Source organism: Paramormyrops kingsleyae, chromosome 3, assembly GCF_048594095.1.
Source record: "Paramormyrops kingsleyae isolate MSU_618 chromosome 3, PKINGS_0.4, whole genome shotgun sequence".
Lineage (NCBI taxonomy): Eukaryota > Metazoa > Chordata > Actinopteri > Osteoglossiformes > Mormyridae > Paramormyrops > Paramormyrops kingsleyae.
The window spans coordinates 33,831,132-33,845,523 of record NC_132799.1 but is presented as its reverse complement, the minus strand read 5'-3'; the positions used below and the strand labels follow the sequence as shown (position 1 = coordinate 33,845,523).

General features: G+C 44.3%; 1 protein-coding gene across 1 annotated transcript; it reads left to right on the top strand.

Annotated features, from left to right (window-relative positions):
* The first annotated feature begins 814 nt into the window (after positions 1–814).
* Positions 815–13,649, top strand: LOC140588261 (immunoglobulin kappa light chain-like). Its single transcript, XM_072710200.1, has 4 exons — positions 815–887; positions 1,002–1,317; positions 11,546–11,583; positions 13,105–13,649. The coding sequence occupies exons 1-4, from the start codon at positions 842–844 to the stop codon at positions 13,419–13,421; spliced, it is 717 nt and encodes a 238-aa protein (XP_072566301.1). The 5' UTR covers positions 815–841; the 3' UTR covers positions 13,422–13,649.
* The last annotated feature ends 743 nt before the right edge of the window (positions 13,650–14,392 follow it).

Sequence of the window (14,392 nt, the reverse complement as noted above, 5' to 3'; positions counted from 1 at the left end):
GCAGCAGCCCCAATGTGTTGTCTCTGGGGTATTTATACTGTTGCCCTATTCAACACCATCAGGGTTAAAAGTGTCTCCTCTATGCAAATTACCATCCTGGGCCATCAGCCCCATAGAGTGAAGGTTAATGGGCCACCCTGGTCCCAGTCTGATGTATACATATGCAGTTAATTACCCTAGAGATAATCACTAAGTGATGCTGACTAAAGAAAACAGTTAAAATAGGCGAGATGCATGTCCTCACAAACATTAGTGCTTTAAATACCTGGGGGTCCACATGAACAGCAGCCTGGACTGGGCAGACACACAGAGAGCAGAGCCTACTGTCTGAGGAAGCTCTGATCTTTCAGTGTGTGCAGTCTAGAGTGGCCAGTGTACTTTTCTACATCTACGTTCTGGGGGATAGGAGCTGACAGGCGTGTGTTTCTCTGTGTAACACAGACCCCCCCAAAGAGGCTGCCTGTGAAAGGACCCCTGTTACTGTCCCCCCCCCCCCCACCCCCTCAGGCTGACTGGGACACCAGGGCCCCGTCCCAAGACCAGCACTGTCCTCAAGCAGCCTGCTTTCAGTTAGAGCACCACACTCTTCTATATTGTTAATAAAGCCCCTCATTCCCAAGCTTCAATACATAAACATGTCACTCTAAAAGAAACATTCAAAGATCACAAAAGATTAGCCTTTCTCTAGGGCATAAAGAAGTTTAAAAAAAAAAAACTGTCAGTCAGAAGATACTTTGCATTTTCAGCTCATGCCTCAGTGCTCTGGGAGGGTTTATATTCCAGGAGGTTTAACACTTCATGACTGACAGCTGCCCTTCATCACAACAGACTCCAAACAAACATGACTTTGATCAGCCTCAGCATCTTGTTCGTCATCCTCACTCACGGTAAAACAGAACAAGCTGGTCTATTTACATCATATTGCATAATGAGTATATACTGTATGTCTGGAGCTTCTTATTTAGTTTTAAATATGTTCTTACTTTGTATTTCCTTTTCAGAATCCAGAGGACAGGTGACTGTCACTCAGACTCCTGAGGTGAAATCAGCTTCCTCAGGACAGACAGTCACTATAAACTGTAAAACCAACAGCCCAGTAAATGGTGCTGGAGGCTCTTATCCTGATATGGCCTGGTACCAGCAGAAACATGGAGAAGCTCCTAAACTCTTGATCTATTATGCAAGTACCCTTAACTCTGGGACTCCGTCGCGATTCAGTGGCAGCGGATCCAGTACTGACTTCACTCTGACCATCAGTGGAGTCCAGGCTGAAGATGCAGGAGATTATTACTGTCAGAGTTACCATAGTGGTGGTGTGTTCACACAGTGATATAGAGCCGTACAAAAACCTCCCTCAGTCAGACTGCACAATGACTGCACTGCTGCAGCCGGGACTCACTGCAGGTGCTGAGGGGGAAGAAAATGACTTTAGCCCTTTGCTAAATAGTCAATACATTTCGCAGAACCAGTTGCACCAGTAAAATAAGTTTTTACACCCTGATAGTGCTGCTATTGGTTTGAATAGAATCACCTGGTATTTGTAGCTTCCCCGATAGGCTCCGGACCCCCCACAGCCCTGAATAGGCAAGTGGGTACAGAAAATAGATGAATGGAGGGAAAATATTTTATATTTGAAAAATCTATTGTGTGAAGGGGGGGGGGGGCAGCTCAGTGTGTAGCACTGTTACCTCACACCTGCAGGGTTGGGGTTCCTATCCTGCCTCATGTCTTTGTGGGGGGAGTTTGCTTGCTCCCCCCATGCTGTGTGAGTTTCCTCTGGGGGCTGCAGCTTCCTCAGCCACCCAAAGACATGCAGATCAGCTCCTCTGCTTCTGTAACCTGCATGTAGTGTTTCAGTCAAAGTGTGTATGCGACCTGTGCAGGGTGTACCCCCCCCCCCCCCCCCCAGTCCACTAATGCCTGGGATAGCCCCCAAACCCACCAAACCCCACTCCCCCCACCCCTGTCAGTGACCCTTTCCTGATAAGATGGACTGAAAGACGGACGGATGGATATTATGGGGAAGACGGAACAGATTAAGGACGTATACCGAGGTACCACTGTAATATTACTTTAACCATTTTCCCAGTTATTAAAGGAGAAAGCCAAAGCTACATTTATATAACCACAGCAAAATCTAATGTAGGCTATAATTATACTCGGTCAATAAGTTAACAGAACATTAGGTGAAGTGCAATAGTTTTCTGGTGCGCTGAAATTATTTTATTATTATGATTACAGTTATTAGTACTACTACAATTGAGCATGTGCATCTTAACCTTTGTGTGAACTAAATGTGAATTACATTTATAATAAATTTAAATCAAACATTCTGTTACTGATGGCTGATTTCAAAGGTAAACTCAATGTAGAAGGATAGGGTTTGCAATATCACAGCTGTGTGTGCGTTTCCCAATCGTACGTATAGTATGATGCATCGTAAATGCTAACTTCCGTCGTTGTTTGGGAAACGCACCCCGTAGCAACAACGCAGGAGGTGTGAACAAATGCGTGGCTTTGCACCGCAGCGGCTCCGTACCGCACATACCACGCATGCAGTGTGACCCGGGCCTGACTCCGCCTCTCGTGGTTCACTTCGAACTCTTACCTGCTCACGGCCTGGATCCTGTGATTTCTGCATTACGAGTGGATTCTAGGCAGAAGATACAGAAGATCATTATTATGAGGAGTGATTTGTTCAGACATTGTTACTGAGCTGGAAGGGGAACATCAGATTTCACCATTAAGACGGCAGATAAATGCTGTGATACATTAATTCCTGAAGTGTTACATTTGGCAGACAGAGGCGACCCAGGGAGCTTAAGGTCGGTACAGGCAGGTGTGTCACTGAGCCGGCGGCCAGCAGCAGTGTGTGGGTGTTTCTGTGCAGTGACAGCCAGTGACTGTCGTGTAGTGGGTCCACACAATAAACACTGCCTTCAGCTTCGGTAAATATCTTTACTGAGCACCTCCTAAAACGTATGCAAAAACCCCGAACATCCGGTTACATCCCGGTCCCGCCAATAATGCCCCTGACCCCCCGTGACATCATCGGGTCAAATGGCAACAGGTTACATTACACCACATCCCCCTTTCTTCAAAGACAGGTGAACATTAACTAGGTTCTGTTCATTATAATTTCCCTGAAACCGTTACTGTAAACGTTTTACTAACTTAACACATGCTTATGTGTACTTCAAACACTGAACTCAACATTTCGTTTTATATATATATACACTCACCTAAAGGATTATTAGGACCACCTGTTCAATTTCTCATTAATGCAATTATCTAATCAACCAATCACATGGCAGTTGCTTCAATGCATTTAGGGGTGTGGTCCTGGTCAAGACAATCTCCTGAACTCCAAACTGAATGTCAGAATGGGAAAGAAAGGTGATTTAAGCAATTTTGAGCGTGGCATGGTTGTTGGTGCCAGACGGGCCGGTCTGAGTATTTCACAATCTGCTCAGTTACTGGGATTTTCACGCACAACCATTTCTAGGGTTTACAAAGAATAGTGTGCAAAGGGAAAAACATCCAGTATGCGGCAGTCCTGTGGGCGAAAATGCCTTGTTGATGCTAGAGGTCAGAGGAGAATGGGCCGACTGATTCAAGCTGATAGAAGAGCAACTTTGACTGAAATAACCACTCGTTACAACCGAGGTATGCAGCAAAGCATTTGTGAAGCCACAACACGCACAACCTTGAGGCGGATGGGCTACAACAGCAGAAACGCCACCGGGTACCACTCATCTCCACTACAAAAAGGAAAAAGAGGCTACAATTTGCACAAGCTCACCAAAATTGGACAGTTGAAGACTGGAAAAATGTTGCCTGGTCTGATGAGTCTCGATTTCTGTTGAGACATTCAAATGGTAGAGTCAGAATTTGGCGTAAACAGAATGAGAGCATGGATCCATCATGCCTTGTTACCACTGTGCAGGCTGGTGGTGGTGGTGTAATGGTGTGGGGGATGTTTTCTTGGCACACTTTAGGCCCCTTAGTGCCAATTGGGCATCGTTTAAATGCCACGGCCTACCTGAGCATTGTTTCTGACCATGTCCATCCTTTTATGACCACCATGTACCCATCCTCTGATGGCTACTTCCAGCAGGATAATGCACCATGTCACAAAGCTCGAATCATTTCAAATTGGTTTCTAGAACATGACAATGAGTTCACTGTACTAAAATGGCCCCCACAGTCACCAGATCTCAACCCAATAGAGCATCTTTGGGATGTGGTGGAACGGGAGCTTCAAGCCCTGGATATGCATACCACAAATCTCCATCAACTGCAAGATGATATCCTATCAATATGGGCCAACATTTCTAAAGAATGCTTTCAGCACCTTGTTGAATCAATGCCACGTAGAATTAAGGCAGTTCTGAAGGCGAAAGGGGGTCAAACACTGTATTAGTATAGTGTTCCTAATAATCCTTTAGGTGAGTGTGTATATATATATATATATATATATATATATATATATATATATATTTATCTCTTCTCACAGATTTAGTCTCTGTGGTTTTATTACTTCTCTGCCTGATCTTGTCTTTATGACACTGAGCGTGCTGTGAGATTTCACCTCTGGGAACAGAGTCTCTGATCTTGTCCCTGTAGAGGGGTCCCCCTCTGGTGGGCCGACGGGTTGGTCCTCGTTGTGTGACTGAAGCACAGGTATAGGCACAAGGTGGCGGCGGTTCCTCCTCAGTGTCCCTGATGGTCCGCTGATCAGATAGGACCGTGGGCTATGGTGCAGCGATGTCACTGTGCCCTGTGCTCTTGTGTCAGAGATCCAAACTTGGTCCCCAGGTACCAGCTGTGACAAAGCCCTCGCTCTGTGTCTCCGATTAAAGTGTTTGACTGCCATCTGTCTCTTTTCCCCCTCCTTGTGGCGAATTTGTACCCGGTCAGGGAGAGACGGTCGCAGGAACAGTGGTGCGAAGGCGACGTCCCATCAGCAGTTGGTCAGGGCTGTAGCCATTGCTCAGTGGTGTGGTACGGTAAGCCAATAAGGCACGGTATGGATCTGTAGCCTTCTTCAGCAGGTTTTTAATTGTTTGGACAGCACGCTCAGCCTCACCGTTACTCTGGGCGTATCTAGGGCTACTGGTCACGTGGACAAATCCATAGTCTGCTGCAAATATCTGCATCTCGCGCCCTGAGAACTTAGGGCCATTGTCGCTTAGGAGAATCTCAGGGATGCCATGTCGAGCGAACATCGACTTCAGGTAAACGATCACATCCATGGACCTTGTTGGGTTGAGCTGTGCTATTTCTATATACCTAGAAAAGTAATCAACTACCAACAGGTAAACCTTGTCTTTAAGGGTGAACAGGTCTGCACCCAGCTTTTGCCAGGGTCTTTCTGGAAGTTCGGTTGGCATGAGGGGTTCTTTACAGCTTGATCTCTCTTTGATGCATGCTCTGCATTTGAGGACAAGCTCCTCTATCTGACTGCTTAGGCCAGGCCACCACACAGTCTGATTGGCACGTTCTCGGCACTTTACCACCCCCTGATGCCCTTCGTGTATTTTCTCCAATACATCATTCCTCATGGTAGCAGGTATAACTAACCTTGTGCCCCGCAGCAGAAGTCCGTCATGCACGCTCAGAACCGCTTGTTCTTGCCAGTACTGCCTGACTGGTCCTTGCAGTTGGTTCCTGTCTGGCCAACCTTCCAGACAGAATTTCATGACCTGTGCGCAAACGCTGTCTGCACACAACTGCTCGCGAAGCTTGGTTTGGTACCTGTCGCTTGACGGGAGGTTGTCTAACACACATTCAACATATATATTAGTATCTTCCATCAGGTCGGTGTCTGCGTGTGTAATGCAGTTCCGGAGTGGGGAGCGTGAGAGCGTGTCGGCTGTTGTGAGGCTCTTACCCGGTGTGTGTATAATGGTATAGGAGTACCTCATCAAGCGCATCCTGAACCTCTGTATCCGTGGTGGCAGAGAGTCCAGAGCCCGTCCTCCCAGCAAACTCACGACTGGCTTATGATCTGTTTCAAGGTCGATATGCACACCCAGGATAAAGTCACTGAACCTTTCACAGGCCCAGGTGAGAGCTAGCGCTTCTTTTTCCAGCTGGGCATAGCGCTGCTCTGTTGCTGTCAGTGACCTGGAGGCATAAGCAACCGGAGCCCACATCTCACCCTGTTTTTGTAGCATCACTGCCCCCAGCCCATAGGATGAGGCATCAGCTGATAATTTGAGGGGCTTATTAGGGTCGTATAATTGAAGAACGGGTGCGGACGAAAGCTCATGTTTGAGGCTGCTGAACGCCTGCTGCTGTTCATGACTCCAATGCCACAGATTCATTTTGGAAAGCAAGTCTCTTAGAGGCTTGTCCTTCTCCGCCAGGTTTGGTATGAACTTCCCCAGCTGATTTACCATTCCGAGGAAGCTCCTAAGCTCGCTCACATTCGTTGGCTCTTTCATGTCCAACACTGCTCTGGTTTTGTCTGGATCCGGCCTCATGCCATTTGCAGAGACAATATAGCCGAGAAACTTCACCTCACTTTTCCCAAACTCGCACTTAGACATGTTGAGTGTGACTCCCACCTTTTCGATCCGCTCCAAGACAGCATGCACTCTCTCGTCGTGCTGCTCCTGGGTGGACCCCCAGATGATAATGTCGTCCATGTGGCACCTGCAATAACCTCAGACACCATCACATTCTGGAAATGTTCTGGGGCAGAGGAAATGCCAAAGGGCAGACGATTAAAGTGGTAGTGCCCAAATGGCGTAATGAAGGTGGTATAGAGAGCTCACTCTTCTGACAGTGGTATCTGCCAGAAGCCCATGTTTGCATCCAGTTTGGTGAAGTGCCGCGCTCCTGCGAGCATGCCAAGGGTTTGATCGACAGACGGGAGGATGAACTTTTCGCGACACACAGACTCATTTAAAGGAGTCAAATCAACGCAGATACGGACTTCTGCTTTGTCTTTTTTCGGGGCCACCACCATGCCGCAACACCAGGCTGTTGGTGCCTCTACACAACTTATGACCCCTAGTCTCTCCATCCTCTCCAATTCGTTTTTTACCTTGCCCATGAGTGGCAATGGGACCCTCCTTGGCACTTTAAGGGAAAAGGGCTTGGCGTTAGGCTTAAGGACAATGGTGTAGGGCTTTTGAACGCGCCCAAGTCCTTCGTAGAGCTTGGGGTAGGCCTTTTTAACACCATCTTGGTCTATAGTGTCAAGTCTGGTTACAAGCTGAAGTTTCACTGAAGCTGGTCTGCTTAACAGCGCCACCTGCAGATTCCTGACTATAAAGATTGTCTCTGCGGTGCTCCTCTCCTTGTATGACAGCGTTTCGATAGCTGACCCCACAACGTTTAGTTTCATACCGCCCGGCCCGTAAAGTGGTTTCTGTGGCTTTTGTAGCTGTTTATCACTTTGTGTAATTAGTTGATAAACATGTTCAGGGACAGCTGTAACATCGGCTCCAGTATCGATTTTAAATGTTACCTCACAGTCTCTTATATTGATGTCAGCCATCCATGGATCATCTCCGGAAATCACCTCTCCGAGAAACAGCTCATCCATGTCCTCAGCAACCTCGTTCACGGTGCAGTTTGACCTGCAGACCTTAGCATAATGTCCCCTTTTACCACATTAGTGGCATTCTGTGCTCTTAGCAGGACACTCATATGCTGGGTGAAATGGTGATTTACCACATTTACTACATGTTTTATGTCCCGTCACGGTCCGCGCAGTTCTCGTGCCTTTTACTTGTCCTAGTGTCTGTTTTTTGAATTTATCCTTGTGCTGCTGTGCTCTCTTAACCCGAACTGTGTCGATGGCTATTTTAGTTGCACCCATCTCCCCTCTCAGGTCAGTCTGTTGCCTTTTTATTTCCTCTGACTGTCTTGCCATTGTAATGGCTTTCGTCAGGGTAAGGTCTCTATCCAGTTGCATCCGCTCCGACAATGATGAATCCCTAAGACCCACCACTAATCTGTCCCTGAGTAGTTCATCATGTAATGCGCCATATTCACAATTCTCAGCCAATGCATAAAGAGCCGTGATAAATGAGTCCACCGATTCCGAGTTTTCCTGCACCCTCTTATTGAACTTGGCCCGTTCATATATCACGTTTTTCTTTGGGACAAAGTACGTGTCAAACCCTCTCTTAACTGCATTGTACTGCTGGCGCTGCTCGCCGGTTAAATCGAGCCCCTGTAGCACGTCGTCAGCCTCGTCACCCATGCAGTATACCAATGTATTTACCTGATTGGCTTCAGAGGAATTAGCCAGGTTACTTGCCAGTCTGAAGCGCTCGAATCTCCGGATCCACTTCTCCCATTCCTGCGGTTTCGAAAAATCGAACGGTTCCAGAGGTTTTATTGTGAAGGTCGCCGTCGGCGGTGCCGCTAGACCAGGGGTTTCCAACTCCGGTCCTGGAGAGCTACTACCCAGTCGGTTTTCTATCATACCCGGCTTCTGATGAGCCACTCCTGTTCTCAGGTAAATACCAGGAGCAGGTGTGGCTCATGAGAAGCCGGGTAGGATTGAAAACCGACTGGGTAGTAGCTCTCCAGGACCGGAGTTGGAGACCCCTGCGCTAGACCCAGCTGCACCGGCTCGTCCACCATGTCTGCTCGCGCACCTGCTCTTTTTTTTTTTCGACCGTTTTCGTTTCGCACCGTCACCGCCGGTCCTCCAGCCCGATGCTCAAAGCAGCTCCACTTCTGACACCATGTCGTGTAGTGGGTCCACACAATAAACACTGCCTTCAGCTTCGGTAAATATCTTTACTGAGCACCTCCTAAGACGTATGCAAAAACCCCGAACATCCGGTTACATCCCGGTCCCGCCAATAACGCCCCTGATCCCCCGTGGCATCATCCGGTCAAATGGCAACAGGTTACATTACACCACAGTGACCAGGGGGGTATTCCAGAAAGCAGGTTATGTGACATACCCAGGTAAGTTTAAGGGTAAGTTAGTGGATAACCTCATCTTTCGGTTCCAAAAACGGAGGTTAACTTTCTGGGTATGTACGTAACCATAGCAGCTTACTCTCTGAAGATAACCTGCTACGGAGCAGGTTATGTTCCAGGGTCAGTTTGTTGCAGAAGGTTACTGAGCATGGCGTGCCCTTTTGATGACGATCCTGTGAACTTGGAGGCACAAATGATACAAGGTTTTTTTCGCCGGGAGAGAGTTATAAGACCGCGTATTGATGTCTTTTCATTTCCTAATGATTATTTGAAAAAACGTTATCAGTTTTCAAAAGAATCGTTAATTTACTTAACATCTCTTGAAACCGCATATTGCAAATGTCACAAACCCAAACCGCGGGTCTGCGCTTAGCACAGAAAACATGCTGTACATAGCACTTCGGTTTTTTGCGTCAGGGCATTTTTTGTACAATATGGGCGACGCAGAGCATGTGGGAAAGGCAACTGTGTGTAGAGCCGTTCGCACAGTATGTCTGGTACTTAACGCTTCTTACACACGATTGTACAGTTCCCTGTCCATAAAGCTCTGCGTGTTATTAAAGAGGAATTCCACAGAGTGGTAGGTTTGTCCTTTGTAGTAAAATCTATGATGCATATTTAATATGTAGTCATGCTATTTATATCTATACATGTATTCATCCTGCACGCACACACACTTGATACTTCCATATATGACTTTCTATTTCAGGGTTTCCAAATGTAATTTGGAATAAATGTAATACATGTATAGTGACAATAAAAGGCATTCATTCATAATTGGGTGCATTGATGGCACCTACATTCCTATTAAAGCTCCTTCAATAAATGAGGGAGACTATGTTAATAGGAAATCTATTCATAGTATCAATGTGCAGGTAACTTGATTTTGTATCCTTAATTTTTTGCCTTGTTAAAATCATCAAACTCATTACTTTTTTCCACTAACTATAGGTAATCATTACAGGACAGTAGCCTACAATGCTGGTTACCACTGGTTGCCCTCAGATGGGGTGAGGGGAGGTGGTGGTGGGCCCCCGCCTTTTTTCTATTAGCTACATGACAGAAAGAATATACTAAATCGTGTTTAAGAAATAGTTCAGTGATCGTGTAATCAAATATTACCTTTTTGCGGAATGTTTTTGTGTTTCATTTTGACTTGGCTCAAAGTTCTTCTGGCTCCAGAAGGATTACACCTTATTAAATAAGAAACCATATATTCCTAGTCGATACACATTGTTATTTTAACCTAAAGAAATGAATGGCAGGAAAAGTAAATGCTTTCATATAGTGATTTAACAGTCAAAAGGATGCGGAAGGGGTACGTGTTTAATTATTTTGCATTATAATAAAAGGGGAGGCGATGTAAAATTTGCAATTTAATACACACGCATTTACTCTGTCCGTTATTTTTTGCCAAGCCAACTCTCTTTCTTTAGCCGATGCAGCCGTATTGCTTTTATTCATTATTATTGGCTTGAATTCCTCATATGCGTGCATTAAAACGTCCAACTCCGCTTCTGTGAAGTATGCCGCTCTCTTTTTTTCACTTTGATTTTCCATTTTGACTCGTGAAATCGGCGATCTATTGAAAACGTCTTTATGTATGCACGGTGCACGCGCATTAACTCTGGGTAACCAATAGGAGGTTGATTGAACTTACTCTTCTCAGGTGTTTTGGAACCGACATACTCATGGTATGCGGGTTTGGGGTATATCAACCCAGAGGTTAAGATTTACCAAATGGTAAGTTAACCAAGCTTTCTGGAATACCCCCCAGGGCTGGTGGGTAATAAGCTTGATTGTCTGACAGATTTTATACCTGTCACTCAGGTGGAAAGATACATTTTAAGAGTGACAGGTGTATCTTAGTAGTTTATAATTATTGTTCCAAATGTTTTTTTATCCAAATGCAAAATACAGCAATTACAGTTTTAAATGTATATCAGAGTATAAACACAAATAAAAACCATGTTGTTGTGGGCGCGGTTTTTATCCTCATGAGCGCGTGCCCCGGAGTACTGCGCAATTGCGCAAACGCGGAGCTTAAAGGGAACATTGATCACAAACCATAACAGGGAAAACCTCAAGGCTGCTGGCTGAGCCACTCAAACACGTGATTCCATTACAATACAATATCGTTTCTATGCAAATATTCCGTCTGGTTACAGTAGGTTCCTGTACATAGTTTCTCATTATGAAGACGATGCTGTGATCTTAATTGACATTTGGGAACCCTGTAATTCTAAAGCTTTGCAGTTTCTGTCATCTGGGTCGAAATTCACACATTATGTTTACAACACACTGGATCATTTTGAAGGAGATTATGAAGAACTACCGGAAAACCTGGAACTTCGCAAATCTACGGCATTTAACAGAATCACAGGCAGAATTTACTGTTATTTCTGCAGAGCGATGCTGCATTTTACAGCCAGAATGCTACAGTATAAATTGAAGTGATTCTTTATCTTATCAATTGTTGGTGTAATTAGCTAGGAATTAACCGTCCATTAATGTATTTACTGCAACAAGAAACGCGGCTGTAGCGCTGGGAGGTTTTTGTACGGCGTGTCAACCGGTTTCAATCACTGTGGTGGACTTTCGGCGGCGGGACCAGACTGGATGTTGGTAGTAAGTATCCAGCTTTTAATCTATAATATGCACGTAGAAATATTTAATACACACTTCAGTTTCGTTATTACTGCAAATGACAGAATTTCTTGTTTCATCGTGAAGATCCATTACTTCAATAAGAACAAGGATCTCAAGTTTCATCCAAAGTTTGGCGTGAGATTACATCTGTTAGGGGCGAAACGTGTCTCACGATCAATGCGTCAGACTTGGGAGCCCTGATAAGAATATGAATTGGATGAGTCAATGCAAGATATAGATATTTAAACCATCCATTTTATATCCAATTAGGTCAAATAATATATAAATTGTAATTTGTTAGCCTAATCGTTAATAATATAAAATAGTCGCCAAGTTGAAGGCTATAGATTTGATTAGATTGTGTAGATATCAAACAGCACATTTCTACTTTAAGCGACAGACAATACTATTTTTGACTTATTAGTTTTATACCCATAAACAAATGTTAGGTATATATACTTAAAGCTGTTTGCTAGTTGCCTGTACTGCGCTGCTGTGAGGTTTTTGTACGGCGGCTGATGCGCCGTGAATCACTGTGGTACACTTTCGGCGGCGGTACCAGGCTGGACGTTGGAAGTAAGTGCGTCTCTCTGTGTTATATTCTGATCTTGTTCGGGGGGAAAAAAGCAATCAACTCATTATACCGGTAACACTTTATTTGACGGGGCACAAATAAATAGTATTATGATTTTACTTATGTATTATTCAACCACTAAGTCTTAGTTACATACTGATCTCATGCTTGTTCGTCATTAAAGAATCATGACGCATCTTTTACCTCAAGCAGTTACTATATTTCGTACTATATCTATTAATTCTCCAAATCTTTCTTAACTACTGAAGGAATAAATAATGACTAACAGAAGTGAAATACTGATGTCATGTTTGTTTATCATTTCTGAATCGTGACATTTTTTTATTTAAAGTAGCAACTATATTTGTTAATAATTTGTTCACAATTTGTAATGCAGTAGTAACAGAGTTATTACTAAGTATTTGTGTAAGTGTTACCATTGTGATTAATAACGATGATCGTTGTTCTGTAGGCACAGCTTTGTAGTTTAACATTTGCGATGCATTTTTCATAGCGTATAGGACTTTGTTCAGTAGGAACTTCACATTATTTCACCCTGTTTTTAAGTGAGTAAATAATGGATCCTACATGGAAAATAGATCTTAATCTTTATAAACAATTTGGTTATTATATAAAGTTGGATTATTATAACCAGTTGAACATTATAATCAGTGATACACATTTACATACCTCACATGTGTTTAAAACGTTCATTTGAAAGACCCACGTAAAGATGAATACACTGTGATACAGTAAGAAGGCAACATTATTTACTTTAGATTTTATGGAAATGTCTGTCTTATCATATGAAGAAATATTCATGAAGTCATAGACACAGTCAACTATGTCATACTGCAGTTAGTATATGTTGTTATACTTAATGTTTGCCTTGGACTCTGACCTAACGTCCTTTTGGTGTCTCCTAGGTAACACAGCCCCCACCCTGACGGTCCTGCCCCCCTCCAGTGTGGAGGTGTCCAGCAAGAACACGGCCACCCTGATGTGTCTGGCCAACAAGGGCTTCCCCTCTGACTGGAAGCTGAGCTGGAAGGTGGACGGTAGCAGCAAAGCCGTGGAGACGAGCCGCGGGCTCCTGGAGAAGGACGGCCTGTACAGCTGGAGCAGCAGCCTGACCCTCACTGCGGACGAGTGGAAGAAGGCGGTCTCAGTGGTCTGTGTGGCCAATCAGGGCTCCCAGGCTGCTGTCACTCAAACGCTGAAGAGGGCCGACTGTTCAGAGTAGATGAACTCAGCGTCACCTGTGATGAGCGGCTGATTACTGTGTTTTTACTGTGCTGTGCTACACGCTTCTGATTTACTGATTACATAGAGATAATAATGTGCTTTGCTTGATCCATGAGTGAAAATCATTACTAATGTTTTATAGGCTTTTGTGTCTCCTTGTATTATCTTGTGTGTTTTATTCCTGAATGCTGCAGAGATAAATAAATTTTTCATTCTGTCTGACAAACTAACTGCCATCAATGCTGGTTATTTTAACAAGCACACAGTGATGCCATCATGACACTGTTGTGAGGTCATGATCCTGAACCTTTCAATGCCTTTAATGATTTTTAAAGTCTGAATATAAACACAGTTCTGTTTTTATAACAAAAGTACAAAATGATCCCATTGAGGTTTAGGTTTGAAAAGGTTCATACTGAGCAGTTCCTCTATATTAAGTTTATAAACCACATCATCACCTCATTCTTCACAAAATGGAGGAAAAACTATTCTAATTAAACTCATTTAATCAATCATCATTATGTTAAATGGACAGAATATTGTCTCATGAAATACATCATTGTCACAATGTAACTAAAATACATGAAACTGTTAACCCCATTGAATACAGTCAGTTATCATATGAGACAATCTGCTGCTCTCTGACACAGGGTGAGCCCCCACCTCACTCTAACCCCAGGGGGACTGGGGGACATTTGCCTGCTCTATTCTGGGGGCAGCAGATCCGTTTCTGCTCAGTTTATGCAAATATGAGTTTCGCTCCAACGGCTGAGAGTTTAGTTTCAGGTCTTAAAACAGGCTGGACTGGGGCAGCTGTGAGGGGGTGGGACTGACCCCATTTCTGATCAGGGGACAGGAAGCTGAAATGTCAGGTACTCACTGGGATCATCAGTACTTTTTAAATGATTTAATATGAACAATTTTTTTTTCTAAGATCAGTCCCACAATGCAGTTCACTTGTTACCTGCA

Coding starts and splice junctions, on each gene's coding strand:
- LOC140588261 (XM_072710200.1), top strand. CDS start 842: ATGACTTTGATCAGCCTCAGCATCTTGTTCGTCATCCTCACTCACG. Junction 888..1,001: donor GTTCGTCATCCTCACTCACG/GTAAAACAGAAC, acceptor TTTCCTTTTCAG/AATCCAGAGGACAGGTGACT. Junction 1,318..11,545: donor AGTTACCATAGTGGTGGTGT/GTTCACACAGTG, acceptor TCAATCACTGTG/GTGGACTTTCGGCGGCGGGA.